The 14,491-nt window shown below is 39.5% G+C and overlaps 1 protein-coding gene and 2 non-coding genes across 3 annotated transcripts; 1 reads left to right on the top strand and 2 right to left on the bottom strand.

Moving 5' to 3' along the window:
• The first annotated feature begins 2,518 nt into the window (after nt 1-2,518).
• On the top strand, nt 2,519-12,881 carry sypl1 (synaptophysin-like 1). The gene is made up of 6 exons (XM_040035188.1): nt 2,519-2,614; nt 3,124-3,311; nt 9,888-10,006; nt 10,101-10,305; nt 10,402-10,593; nt 10,893-12,881. Exons 2-6 carry the CDS (start codon nt 3,240-3,242, stop codon nt 11,022-11,024), a joined length of 720 nt encoding a protein of 239 aa, XP_039891122.1. The 5' UTR covers nt 2,519-2,614; nt 3,124-3,239; the 3' UTR covers nt 11,025-12,881.
• trnal-caa lies at nt 6,771-6,881 on the bottom strand. Its single transcript has 2 exons — nt 6,844-6,881; nt 6,771-6,816 (listed from the first exon to the last, which is right to left on the bottom strand). It is a non-coding gene; the product is annotated as a tRNA-Leu (tRNA).
• On the bottom strand, nt 7,591-7,702 carry trnal-caa. Its single transcript has 2 exons — nt 7,665-7,702; nt 7,591-7,636 (listed from the first exon to the last, which is right to left on the bottom strand). It is a non-coding gene; the product is annotated as a tRNA-Leu (tRNA).
• Nucleotides 12,882-14,491: the final 1,610 nt, after the last annotated feature.

Genomic DNA, 14,491 nt, shown 5'->3' on the forward strand with positions numbered 1-14,491 from the left:
CTTGCGACACGGCCATGTTTACTGCTGTGTAACGACAGTCTGGGAACTGAAGAGACCAGCTGCTGGAATTCTGGGAGAGGAATGTTTTCCAATTCTTGTTTGAAGGCTTCAGCTGGTGAGAAGTCTGGACTGCAGGCAGGCCAATTCAGCACCCGGACTCTTCTACTATGAAGCCATGCTGTTGTAATTGATCCAGTATGCAGTTTAGCATTGCTTTGTTAAAATGTGCAAGGCCTGCCCTGAAAAACATGTATGGTTGGGAGCGTATGTTGCTCTTAAACCTGTATATACATTTCAAATTAATGGTAGATGTGCAGGCTGTTAATTCCACAGGCACTAATGGACCCCAATACCAACAGAGATGCAGGCTTACGAGCTGGATGGTCCTTCTGTACTCCAGAGGATGTGGCGTTCATGTTCTCCAAAAAGAATTTCAAATTTCAATTATCTGACCACAGGGGAGTTTTCCACTTTGCCTCAATCCATTTTAAACGAGCTTTGGCCCAGAGAAGACGCCAGTGTTTCTGGATCACATTCACATATGGCTTCTTCTTTGCATGCTAGAGGCTTAACCTGTGTTAATAAACAGTGATTTCTGGAAGTGTTCCTGAGCCCATGCAGTGATCTAAAGGACAGAATCATGTCATATTTTTAATGCTGGGCTTCCTGAAGCCCCAGAGATTGCAGGTATCCAGTACTGATTTCTGGCCTTGTCCCCTCTGCATAGAGATGTCTTCAGAGTCTCTCAATCTTTTTAATCTTTCTCAAAATTTTCCTTCAGCTGCTTCTCTTTAGTACCGCTTACTTTTCCAGCCTTAGTATAAATAGTGAAATTTCTCAGTTTAAATATTTGATGTTTTCTGTGTTATACTGTGAATAAACTGTGGGTTAATGGGACTTGCAAATCAGTGCATTCTATTTTCATTTACATCTTACACAGCATCCCCACTGTTTTGAAATTAATGATAAAGCCTTAGTTATTTTTACAGCAGCAACGTAGGAAGGCATTAAACAGTGAGCCCACATTTGGAGATTTAATGGTCAACCAGCCATCAGACTTTAACACAGGAGCCTGGTGTTTGTTTTCTTTCTCCAAGTGACAGCAGCCCCTGAATCATAATGTTTCTTTAAACCTAGTAAATCTTTAATCACAGGTTGGAACAGTTTGTATATTTAACGAGTTAAAAATGCTGACTTTATAATGTTTATTTGAAAATTTAAAATCCTGATAAAGTTAATAGTATAAAAGATGGCTGCAGCTTTTAGTACTGAAAAGTAAAAAAACAATTCAAATGTGCCTTAAACCTGCATTCACTTTAATCACCAGCAGAGGGGTGCAAGAAGACTTCTGGAAAACATCCCTCTGTGACCTCAGAAAACACTTTCCCTAGTTTCATCACGAACGTAAGTTTAATCACAAGTTTAAAGTCAAATTGAACAGGGCGTTAGTGTCATCTTGTAGATAATGGTCATTCTAAGGGTCCGGAAAGAAGACATTCTCACTGGCTAACAACTTGCCAATTATGACCTCTCCTCGTCCATCACACATGGTTTCACAATAGAAAGCCTAAGCTCAAGGCTTCGTAACAGAATTTCACTAACTAATGAGCGACATCACGGTGGTTACGTCCAGCTTTTATATTATCTGCGGTACAGATTTGAACATAGAAATCCCTTCTCCTGCAGTTTCTTCCTCTAAATGAGTACAGGCAGGCTTTGTGTCCCTCACACTCCGTTAATGCAATTTTCAGACGGATGGATTTGAATGTAGCCCCTCTGACTGCATCAGTTTGTTTTGGATTTTTTTTTTTCTTATAATTTTAATGCTGTTGTAAAGTTGAACATTTTTGACAGGATTCGATCTATGTGATTCTATCTGCTTTCAGAGCCAACCCCGAGTGGTCATTACAGGCACTGCAGTTTTCTAAATTCGATTAATTTTATAGCTCTGGCGACTGCTGCTTGGTTTAATTGAAAAAACTAAAAACTAATACAAAAAAAATCGTCACGAGCATGTTACTAATTATATGTTACTGCTAGAGAATAACTTGGGGCACCTTATGATCGAGCATATGTGCCTGATATCAGCCTAATAGCTTGAGAATGACTTCAGGAACCACACAGTTTCCAGTCGCTTTCCCATCCCGTGAATTTTCCCGGTCAGACATTCAACCTTCCAAGAAAATCGAAAACCCCAGCTTTATCTAGAAGTGCACCGCTACTCTGGGTCCGCTACTTTTAAAAGTCTGAACAGTGATCTGAGATGAGGTGCAAGAGTCTAGTCACCTCCCAGATCACTTGATATGATATGATGAGAAATTGATTGCTTTTGTCCAGTGATTCCAAACATGTGCTGAACGCCTTAGATTTGAATCTTGCTGTGGAAAATGTGGCGTAATATCCCTTTATTTTAACTGGTCCTTGCACCGCATCCTTAATAGTAAATAAATGTCAAGAATTCTTCCCTTGCACTTTGCTAAGAGTCATATGACCCAGTCAGCACTAAAGGGGCGGTGCACAGTTGGTGCAAACGGCGCAAGGGGCGGCAGCTTTTTGGAGAATGGATCCAGTGAGAACCCAATAGGACACTTTCGATACTTTTTGGCACTCAGAAGTGAGTTAACGATAACTTTCGTGCCTCCTGGTGTGAATTTGCATGGGTTTTCTGCGGTAGAACCCCGGTACTTACCTCGCAGCTGTAGGGTTTTCCAAGTTGTCTTTGCGGTTTTTATTTTTTTTATTTTACCTGGCTCGGGGGAAAGTACGCTTCTCTCAACAAAAAAACCCCCCAAACTAAAAAGGTTTTCTCTTTTCTTTTAGCCATAATTTTCCTGTAACCAAATACACGGCACGCGTTCTGATCAAAGGCAAAGCGAGTTTTGGCACTCTTTACGCGCGTATCCGCTCCATCTGAGCATCAGCACCAGCGCAGAGCAGATCTATACTGGAAATTTAAAAAAAAAAAAGATGACGAATAAGGACATTCAAATTAAGATTTGTTTTTTTTAAAGATTATTAAACGAGTGGAACTTTTTATCTTCCACGCTAGAGACACTAGATCTCCTTTTTGGTGGGATGAGAAGTTGGATTGTAAAACTGAATCTGCTCCCTGTTTTTTTGCAGCGTTAGCAGTAGAGACCACGTCACTCTGTCTACTCCCCCTTTTCCTTCCCTTGTTGGAGCAACATCCACAGCTTAGAAACAGCTGGATAAAGATTTTGGATCAGAAAAGCACAATCATGATGACCGGATTTCGACTAAACCTGTCGCCCCTGAAGGAGCCCCTCGGCTTCGTCAAACTGGTGGAGTGGGTAAGTTGGACGCAAACTATTGTACGCGTATTTTCTGAGTTTGCAGGGAGAGTGTGGGTCCTACCCACAGGACAGGGAGGTCCAGTTCTTCCTTGATTCTTGGGTTTCCCCTTCTCCCTACAGAAGAAAGAAAAACACTAGTTAGAACGTTATAGCAGATTATTAGATTAAGCCTCAAAAGCATGACTACAACTTGATTAAACATTGGTTGAGGTTTGAATTTAAGCCAAGAAGAACTTATATATATGTGTAAGGTTAATTGTTGTTCATTATAACACTAGAAGAAATAAGATAAAAGCACTAATATGGTTAGAATGAAATAATGTAAGGCCTCTAGACAAATGTGTACAGCATTTTTCTAGGACACAAGAAAGTCTGCTGAAGTGGTGCAGATCAGTGCAGCTGGACTTGCCTGCCCTTCAGACAACACAGTTACATATTAATGCATCTTTTACCAATAATTCACCTCCGAGTGACTGCTTGTGGCTGAAACGTTTCAGTTACGCGTACACTCACTTAAACATCCAGGAGATTTCTTGCGGAAAGTCCAGCGATCAGTTGTTCTCTGCATAACTGGGTCAGGAATCCAGCCCGGCAATGCTTTCCCTCAGCTGTTCTATTTTTTCATAACACACACAGGCTGGAAGAGCTTTATGGCAACAGTAACACTCAGTCATCTGACTCAGAAAGTGTTGGTTTTATACAACACAAAGTCATTTCTCATTTACGTGGGGCTAGATGATGAAACATGTGCAGGTATTCACACAATAATAAAGAGGTTTAACCGACATGATGGTGCTAATAGTCCAGGAGAGGACATGGACACAATATGAAGGTTATTCTGTGAAAGGTGTTCTGGGCACGTCCTACTGGGAGGAGCTCCTAGGACAAGCGGGAAAGATTACATCTCTTGGTTGACTTTGGTCAGTGGGGGGGCATTCCAATCTCCGGAAGAGCTGAAGGAGTTGGCTGGGGCATCTCTGCTTGGACTTGGACTCTACAATCCAGACTCTGATAAGCAACAAAGAATGGATGGATACACTTTTTGTGACAAACACTACATCCTAACCAAATTTTTCCCACTAAAAGATATTTTTAACATGAAATTAGTGTGTGTGTGTGTGTGTGTGTGTGTGTGTGTGTGTGTGTGTGTGTGTGTGTGCATCCCCCGCAAACTCTTAAACACATAATCCTACAGACAGCCTACAGAAAGTATCCTGCCTTCAGGTGATAGCATGTTCAGTAGCTCTAGAGACAAAATTTAATGTAACATGAAAACTGAAGGTTATCAAACAGGTTTTTTTTAAATCCAGAATTCATCTCCCTTATAAATTGTTTATTGAATCAAATGCCACTTTATTTGTACTCATAACTGGCATGTCCTGAACAGTCGTACCACCCAAGATGTTATCTCCCACACAGTAGGACACAGGGAGGAGTCTTCAGCATAACAAACGCTACAAGGATGCCCCCATTCCCTCATTGTTGTTTAATAAGAATGATAATAAAGCTTTTTTTCTCTCTTTATGGACTCGTGACTCCACCACATTTCTCTGGCTAAATATGGAGAGCCAGTTTGTGCAGGGCCTCTGGAGGGAAACACAGTGACACGAGTAGGCGTGCACACACTCAAGTGGATTTGGGATTCGTGGTCAGACTGACCAGAGCTCTGCGACTACTGTGTGAGAAATGAAGTGCTGATTATACTGCTTTTCTGCCAACGTTTCTAACTTTTTGGGAAATTTGTCTTTCCTTAACAGCTTGTCAAAGTACAGACCCCTCCTTCTGCAAGCACTTTCTCTTTCCTTATCAGTTCAGGTCGTTTTTATAACATACAAAAAACCAAATAAATGGTAGCTTCTTCTGCGTATTATGAATAGGTGCTGTGTGTGTGGATTGTTTATTCTCCCTCACAGCTCGATTATGAGCTCTAGTTACAGGAATGTCCATAATTTGGCACTGAGGGGTTTGCAGATGTTTTGGATGCCAAACAAATGGAGACTAAGGACCGATAAAGTATTGCTGTGTTGCCACAGTTTTTAGAGAGTCACAGTGTTTTAAGAAGATGCCAATGTGTGTTTGGGCTATGCTGGCCCTTGCAGTAGTTCATAAAGGCAGAGAAAATTTGAGAGAAGTACGTAATTTTAGCCAAGAAAAAAAGAGAAAAAAAAACAGGAAGTGGCAGTCAGTGACATCTGGAGAAACATCTGGAGAGAAGTCTCGAGGTGTGGGGGTTTGTGGTGTACATAAAGCGTTAAAAGACAGCTGCCCCCGTTGAAAGCACTTTGCAGCGTGACCGTGTGTGATACAGTTTTGCTGACAAAACAGAATTCAGGAAGTGAGTTTGAAGTATTGTAAAGGTTTTAGTTGGTGTGTCCTCCTAAATGGGCCGATTTTTTTGTATGTGTTTCTGTATAAGGAAACATTCTCTATGTGCTTTGAGTCAAAGGCCATTTCTTTGTTTTCATGATGCAAACCACTTCCTGGCCTTCAGCTTGTAGACTCCCTGTACAAGGAGACACAGAGCCAGTTCACATCCACCTTTATCTCAGGTATTATTAATTTGGTGATGGTGGGGAAGAAGAACCTCAGTTTGTTTTATGTCATGTTCTGCTTCTTTGGGTTGTCAGAGTGCTGTAGCTTCATCTGCTTATCCTGAATTTGATAAGTGGAAGAAAACGAATGGATTGTTTGGTCTTTAAAAAGCATTTATTTAAAAAAATCCTCATAGTCCAAGGAAGCATGTTGATGAACATCTATGATCAAGAGGGTTAGCAAACTGCATCTGTAACTAAATGGGATGCTAATTAAATATATGCAGGCTATAAATCAGGGGTAGGGAATTCCAGGCCTCGAGAGCCAGTGTCCTGCAGGTTTTAGATCTCACCCTGGGTCAACGCACCTGAATCAAATGATTAGTTCATTACCAGGCCTCTGGAGAACTTCAAGACATGTTGAGGAGGTCGTTTAGCCATTTAAATCAGCTGTGTTGTATCAAGGACACATCTAAAACCTGCAGGGCACTGGCTCTCGAGGCCTGGAGTTCCCTACCCCTGCTATAAATCATTAGAAAACTGAACATCCCTCCCCTTAGAATATATTTTAGTGCAACTTCACAGTAAACAAGCAAGGTGTGGGTGTGAGTTAGAAATTGAGGGCACTGCACACTCAGAGAATCATGGGGCACCCAGGAAAGAAACCTGTTGGGAAGGTTTATGTACTACATCATCCAGAGTGACAAGAATGAGACTTTGTATCAGGAGGAAATCAGCAATTTGTAGTACAGAGCACAGAAAACAACCTACTGCTTAACAGAAAACAAAACTAAGGATCTGACTACTGATTTCAGCTAAAAGAAAGCAATTTGATGTAGATTAGTAGAGCTGATGAACCTTTTTCAATATGTTTTTACTCACAAAGTTTTATAAACGTAAATTAAATGTGAGAAGAAAAAGAGCATGTCAGGAGCGGGATTTGAACCCACGCCTCCATTTGGAGACCAGAAGTCCCTTTCGTGAGGAAGGAGTGAATCCTTGAGTCTGGCGCCTTAGACCACTCGGCCATCCTGACAGCTGTCAAAATCACTCATGACATCACAACTACACCTAAAGACTTGCACAATCTCAATGTATTTTTCACTTTGCTGTGACTAAGGATGTAGAGGGCTGGTATAAGAGTTAATCTAACATTATTCTCTATCCTTTCTAATTATGGTCAGTTTTCTGTAGCAGGGATATAAAATGAATACGACTCAGAATCACTGAACAGATTGAAATCAGAAACTACTGTGCCTACATATTTACAGAAGCTGGGCTCCGTTTTCATTCAAAACTCAACAAATTCACAGAGTATGCCATTTCCCTCCAAAAATCCTTTTGCTGATTTTAGCTAAGCATTCATCCATGTTTCTCCATGGAACTAAGTGGCACATTCTAGTTAAGTATCACACTTTGCAGTTGGATGTCTTCACAAACAGACTTCAGACAGTTTGGACAGGCAGTTAAACCTCCTCCACCCCCTCAGGGTTGTATGCTCAGCCCTCTTCCTGTTCACTCTGTGCACCCTTGACTGCTTTCACAGACATGGAAAGAAACCTGTGTTGATGTTTGCAGACTACGCCTCCATCTTCAGGAGGAAATCAACATTGTTGCATTGTGGTGGACAGAAAACCTCTCAAACTCCATGAAACAAAGGAGCTGATGATTCATTTTAAGAAGAGTCAATCATTCCATGAGTTGTAATCAAACAGCTTGATTGAAATTGGAGAGTAAAAATTTTTTGTCAGGAGTGGGATTTGAACCCACGCCTCCATTTGGAGACCAGAAGTCCCTTTTTTCGTGGAAGGTATCTATCCTTGAGTCTGGCGCCTTAGACCGCTCGGCCATCCTGACAAGCTAGCTGACGGTGTCATCTAAGTCAAGATTGACATTACAAAAACAAGCAAACAATTCTAACTTTAGCCCTTCTCTCTTCTGGGGTTGCATTGATGATCAATACGAAAAATGTGATTTGAGGGAAAATGGAAATGTTGACATGCCTGTCTTTGTCAGCTAGAATTTATTCCATTCCAATTCATTCTCTCATTATAGTCATAGAAAAATATCAACATAATGATAAACTGCCTGACAGCAACATAGCTTTGAGTCTCATAGTGGAAGCAAGAACTAATTCTTCCCTTTCTTTGTCACTCAATTATTTAAACATGGTGCTTGAACCCATGACCCCGAGATTAAGAATCTCATGCTCTGCCATATGAGCTAGCTGGGCTGTGAAGCAATGTTACAACACTGGTCTCAGTTTAGTTTAGCTAATGGTATGCCTCCTGCTTGCAAACTCATCTGGACTAAATTATGGATTTAAAGGGTTTGAAAACATGGTATAAAAGAGCTCAAAGAGTGAGTTGCATACCTGAAGCAGCAGGATTTTGTGTATCATTCTATTGTAGTTGTTTAATTAAAAAATAAGTCCAGTATTATAGAATGTAACCAAAGGCACCCGCGGTTGCCTTTGAGGGATGCAAAACGTTTCGTCGACATTGTTGTGTTCGTTGGGGAGAAAACTTACAAACATACAGTACAGCTCTTCAGAGTCACACTACTAGCGATCGAAGATTTATGTCAACTTGACAAACTGAACGCATTCTGTACTGTACAGGAGACACGGCACGAGATTGATTGACAATGGTCTACAGCCAATCAGGACGCAGAACACAATGCGCTGAAAGAAGAAAAAAAACATGCAAAATTGCACCAAAAAAAAAAAATCTGTGAAACAGTGAGACCGTGAAAGGTGAACCGCATTATAGCGAGGGACCACTGTAACTAAAAAACACTCTACCCTGCTTTATTTCCTATTTCGCACCCAATGGGACTGCACTTACAGAATTAACATTGTCCTGTATTTGAAAAGGCTGGAAACTAGCATTTGAGTAAATAAATGCTTCCTCAATTACCCTTTTTTTTAAAGACATGAAAAGCCACTGTCATCATTTATTTACAGCCTTTTACAAAATCATCCTTCTTGTGGGGGCAGCAGCCTAATCAGAAGTACCCAGACACCCCAATGCTCTGCCACCTCCAGCTCTTCCAGGGGGACACCAAGGCATTCCCAAGAGATAGTTTAAAGTAACTTAGGACAAAAATATGGTTGCATATAAGATTAACACAGGAGACAAGCAAAGTTAGTAACTAGATAATAATTTTAGTGTAATATTTAGTAGCCAAAGAAAGACCCACAGATTTCCATAAATAGTCGGTGGAGACCAAAACAGAGGAAAAAGGAAATTGAACTTTACTTCAAGATTACCGTGTAGCCAGATACAGAATTCCAAATGTAAGTTACTATTGCATATCGTTGCAGCATGTCTGCTAGATGTGCAAACATGGAAGCATGTTAAACATGTTAAATGCAACATTGGTGATCACAGGGCAGTCAAAAATCGAAAAGTCATAAATCTAAGAGTTATTTATTTATTGCACTAAAATACGAAGCTTTCCACGACACATGGTGCCTATTTTCACTTGAAATCATTGTTACCCATCATGCTGCTCAGTGATTTCTATTATCACTGGTTAACCTTGTTTAAAGGTTGAGCTGAGTGGCAGCCACCCTCACTAAAAGAATTCTGTTTGTGTTGGTTTAAAGGGGAGCATTAGTGTCACATGGTCAGCAGGCTGAATCAGATGCTTTTCTGCAAGAAAGAATTTAAGAGCTGAGTGGCAGGATTAGTGAAACCATGCAAGTCACATTTTTACGTTTTGAAGAAATGATGTGGTTCTTTAAATGAAATACTTGATTTGTGCTGTCATGGTTTTTTTCTGTATTTTTTTTTTCAATGGCAAATAGAAAGTCACTGACCCAATATTTGATCCTCTCTTTCAAATTCTTGAAACCCTTCTATTATGATCCTGTAAAAAATTGCTCAGTTGTTGTGTGTATTTTTTCAGGCGATTCTTTATATTGAACATGCTGAGCATAATCCCACCACTTAGAAACTCTCCAGAGCCTATGCTTTCCTGGTTTTGATGTTATTAATAACATTTTTCTCATGCCACTATCTTCTTACTGTCCAAACAGCTCACAGCCATATTTGCTTTTGGCTGCTGCGGTGGATTTTCAGGGAAGAACGTCATATCTATCCTCTGTGGCGATGGCAGTAATGAAACTCTCAATGCCATGTATCAATACCCATTTAGGTGAGCATTTCAACATATTTAATTTTCACATACATTTTAAGTTAATTATATAAGAAATTACCCATTTATTCTGTCTATTCTGTATCATTCCCAGGTTAAGCCAGTTCCCGCTCATTGATAAAAATACGACTCTTTGTAACCACTCTGTCACTACAACACACATGATGGGAGACTCGGCCTCCTCGGCGGAGTTCTTTGTAGGTGTTGGCATTGTCTGCTTCCTTTACAGCATGGCAGCTCTGCTGGTGTATTTAGGCTACATGCACGTCTACAAGGACTCTGACTTTGGACCCATTTTTGTGAGTCTTGATCTTGCCTCCTGTAATCGTCCCAGTTGATGCAAGGCCTGATTTGAAATGTATTGAAATTGTTCATGTATTTACCCTCCTCTCCAGGACTTTGTGATCACAGCGATCCTGGTTTTCCTGTGGCTGGTGTGTTCATCCGCCTGGGCTAAAGGCCTGCAGAATGTAAAGAGTGCCACAGACACTGAAGGCATCAGTGGCACGCTGGCACTCTGTAAGGGTAGCAACATCACCTGTGAGGTCACGGAGTTTGCTAACATGCGGACCCTCAATATATCTGTGGTGAGATGAAATAATAATCAGCTGATATTAACTGTTTGCTGATATATGATTATCAGCATTTATAAGTGCCAATAAATGAAAATGTGTAAAGCATAGAATAGACAGGAGCAGCACCTTTGATTGATGTTTCATCGTTTGTCCACCAGAGGGCATGTTTGGAATGGCAACAAATGTTCGGGAAATCCGTTTCTGCTTTTTGCGATTGAAAGATAAAAAAAATATTGGTTTTAACATTACTAAATATTGCACTGATATAAAAAAATATTTCTAATGATTATTTTTTTGTCTATATTATCCAGGTGTTTGGCTACCTTAACATGCTTGTGTGGGCGTTCAATGCTTGGTTTGTGTACAAAGAGACTCGCTGGCACTCCCGGAAATTTTCATCCCAACCTGGACCAGGAAGGCACCAGGTCCCTGCGCCAATCTAACATACAGATACACACAAAGACTCAGTACAAAACACAGAAAACGTGCACATGCCACATACAGAAAATCACCCTTAAGTGCACGCACACACATACACATACACATACACACACATACACATACAAAAAGGATGCGAGCATGTTAAGTACACGTGGAGAAATGAAGAGATTTTAACACATAAACACACACACACACACAAATACTCTGTGAAAGTAATGAAGACACACAAAGTGAAGGATCAATGGGTAGCTCATATTAAACTGCTGACTGCAGTTAAGTTTTGCAGCAGTACAGATTTGCATTGGTGTTTTGTAACCCAATATGACCTGATGTGGTATCAGGTGGTAGACAAGAAGCCATCCACACACAATAGCAGCACCAATGCAACAAGCATGCCAAATCCTTTTAAATGCACCGTTGTTCTATTATTCTTAAATGGCTTCAGATGCTTTGCACACGGTGATCGAATCCTATGACCTGATTTGGTCTTCATAGAAGTATTGCAGTTTATGAGGTTTTCTGCCTCGCCTGGTTTATTACACTTATTTTTACACAGATGAACGTAAGGTGCTCAGCCCTTTCTCTGTGACACCACACTTGGACATTTTATTTTCTAAGATCTAAGATCAACTGCTTTAAGGGCAGTGTGAAAATCACATTTTATGACTCCTTGTTAACAGTAACTAAATGTGTTTATTTACAAAAGTGAGTGTGATCGATATTGCGAAATGTAATATACATTTTGCCTTGTTTTTGCACATTTTTCAAAAATATTTGTAGATTAAAAAGATATGCCTCATTCCAAAACCATTTCTTTTACATCAGTTAACTGACTCCCTCATACCCTCTAGTGTCAGAAAGAGGGAATCACTGAAGTCTCCATGAAACTCGACTCATGCCAACCATTTATCCTTACGGATTTTTCTTTGTAAAAAACAGGCAAGCAGCCTGACCTAGTTTATTTCCAAGGTTAAAATAACTGTAGTCTAGGACTTTTTTATTTTGCACTGATGAGGTGCTTGTGTGATTTTATCAATGTTGCATTAAAGGAACAATTCACCCTCAAAATCAAATATATATATATTTTTTCCCAGGCGTACTACCATGTGTCCAACAAACAGGGCACAACCTGTTTGTTTACATCCTGTCACGGTGTCAGTCAGCTAAGCAAATATGTAAATTTGATTTTTGATGTCAATTGTCTCTTTAAGCACTGTGAGCATAAATCCATGAAGAATACTTGAGAGTTGCTTTCTTTAATCCGAATGCAGTGCAGTCACACTTTTCTTCAAAGGTACCAGTTAAAGCATTTTCAACTTTCTTGTTAATTTCATCCCTTTTTGCAGCGAAAATATTCAGCCAAAGCGCTATTTTCTTTTATCCTGGTTTAAGCTTCCTACATATCTCTTATGTGATTTTTAAGCCTGTTATTGTGCCGTTGTTTAAACTAGTCCATCCTGTTCTCCATATTTGTTTTGGGTTTTTTTTTCCCAGACCAAATGGTGAGCTGGTATTGTGTTTTAAGAACTGTGTCGTATTTTTGTATCATTTCTCATTTTCAGTATATCCAGATGTGTTTTTTGATTATTATTATTTTTTCTCCTTGTCCTTTCTATTGTGTTTTGACTGTCTCTATGTAGGGTGGTTTCATTCCTTCTATTCCTTTAACTTTAAAGTTCAGTGAAACAGCAAGTGTCTGGTGTACTGGTTATGCCACTGCACTCCTGTAATCAGCTATAGCTTCTTCTTTTTTTAATGATTCCTTTACATTTAACCTGCCAATTTTTCTTATGCAATGCACTCTGTCACATGCACAATTTGGATGTACTTTTTTCCAATAAAAAACAAAAAAATGTGGACGTTTCTTTTAGTGTGTGTATGTATGCAAGCCTACATTCATTCCCACAAGAGAAGAAGAACTATTTCACTTTTGTGTCACTAGGTTTTTTGTTATATAAGAAAAAAGAAAAACACAAAACCAGTAGCATGTAACACAAAACCAGTAGCGTGTCCTCTGCTGAGTGTAAAAATAGCACTCTGTGTTTCCTATATTGTCCTGTGACCTTCTGATCGGCCGTTGGACCTCGATGTGGGGAAATAAACACAACACTGTGACTGAGTCATCTTTTGTGTGTGTGTGTCAGGAAGCAAGACAGGAAGGATTGTGTTTAAGCACAGATTATAATGTAAGAATGCACAGACTCGGTGCTTGTGTCTGTATCTCATCTGATTGACACATCAGCGTAAACTAATCAAGTCAATTTCCTTGCCCTCATTTCTGAGCTGTCATTTCCTTGTAATCTCCGCCATTCTCTGTCTTTCTCACGCCCCCTCTGATTTGCCTAAAAAGATGACTGTATGTTGTGTGTGATCTGAATCCATTTGTTCTGTTCAGGTTTCAGAACACAAGACCGATTTGCAATCAAGTGGGAGTGGAAGTGTAACAGAGAGTACTTAATCCCTAATCATCGCTGTCATACTGGAAACGACGAACATATTGTGAGAAAAGGGACAAAATCGTGATTTATTTTTCTTTGACAAAAAAAGTGTGTGTGCATATATATATATATATATACCTTAAAATAAACTCACAAAGAGCACCTCATCTCTGAGGTGATCCAAAATCATTTATAAATAAAAAAATGATTTACTTCAGAAGATATTATTAATGTTTTAAAAGTACACCAGTCCATTGTTTGGTACTTCTTTGCACAGTGAATGCAGCTTCTCTTTTCAACCACTAGAGGTCATTGTAATGCCATGAGCTCAACCTGCACAAGACCCGCTGTGCATGCTTGCTTTCAGTGAAACTGGCTGAACAGGAGAGTACAAGAGAACTTAATGATTAAGCCTCCCACTCTGGTAATGGCAATGACTATTTTACTTACATTTTAAGTAAAATAGTCATTGCCATTTTATTACATGTAAACTCAATGTGCTTGACACAGAAGATCAAACATCAAAACAATAACTTAAGGCTGTAAAAACAGCAAAATATAATAAAACAAAAAAACCCTATTGTATTGAGCTATTAGTGTTTTGAGCAATTCGGGTATATAATTGAGGGTGAAAGCATTGAGAGCTTTGTGAACTAATCAAAGGATTTCAAAGGTAACTCTATATTGAACTGGAATAAATGATGTAACTTGATTACTGGGTAGTGTGGTCAAATTTTTCATTTTGAATGAGCTGAAATCATCCTATGAATGATTTGGAGAGAGCATTACAATAATTGAACCTGCTTGATATGAAAGCAATTTCTCAGAGTCAGTTTGAGGTAAGAATTTTTTAACCATAGATATAGATTTTAAGTGATAGACATTAGTTGTGGCAATCCTATTGATATGATCGTCAAAACTGAATTCAATGTCCAGAATTAATGCCAAGGTTCCTGACATGTTCACTGTGTTTCAGAGAAGATGAGGATAAATAATGAATGGAGATAAAACATAAAAAGATTTCTTCTTCT

This window comes from Simochromis diagramma, unplaced genomic scaffold (genome assembly GCF_900408965.1).
Source record: "Simochromis diagramma unplaced genomic scaffold, fSimDia1.1 OVJJ01000816.1, whole genome shotgun sequence".
NCBI lineage: Eukaryota > Metazoa > Chordata > Actinopteri > Cichliformes > Cichlidae > Simochromis > Simochromis diagramma.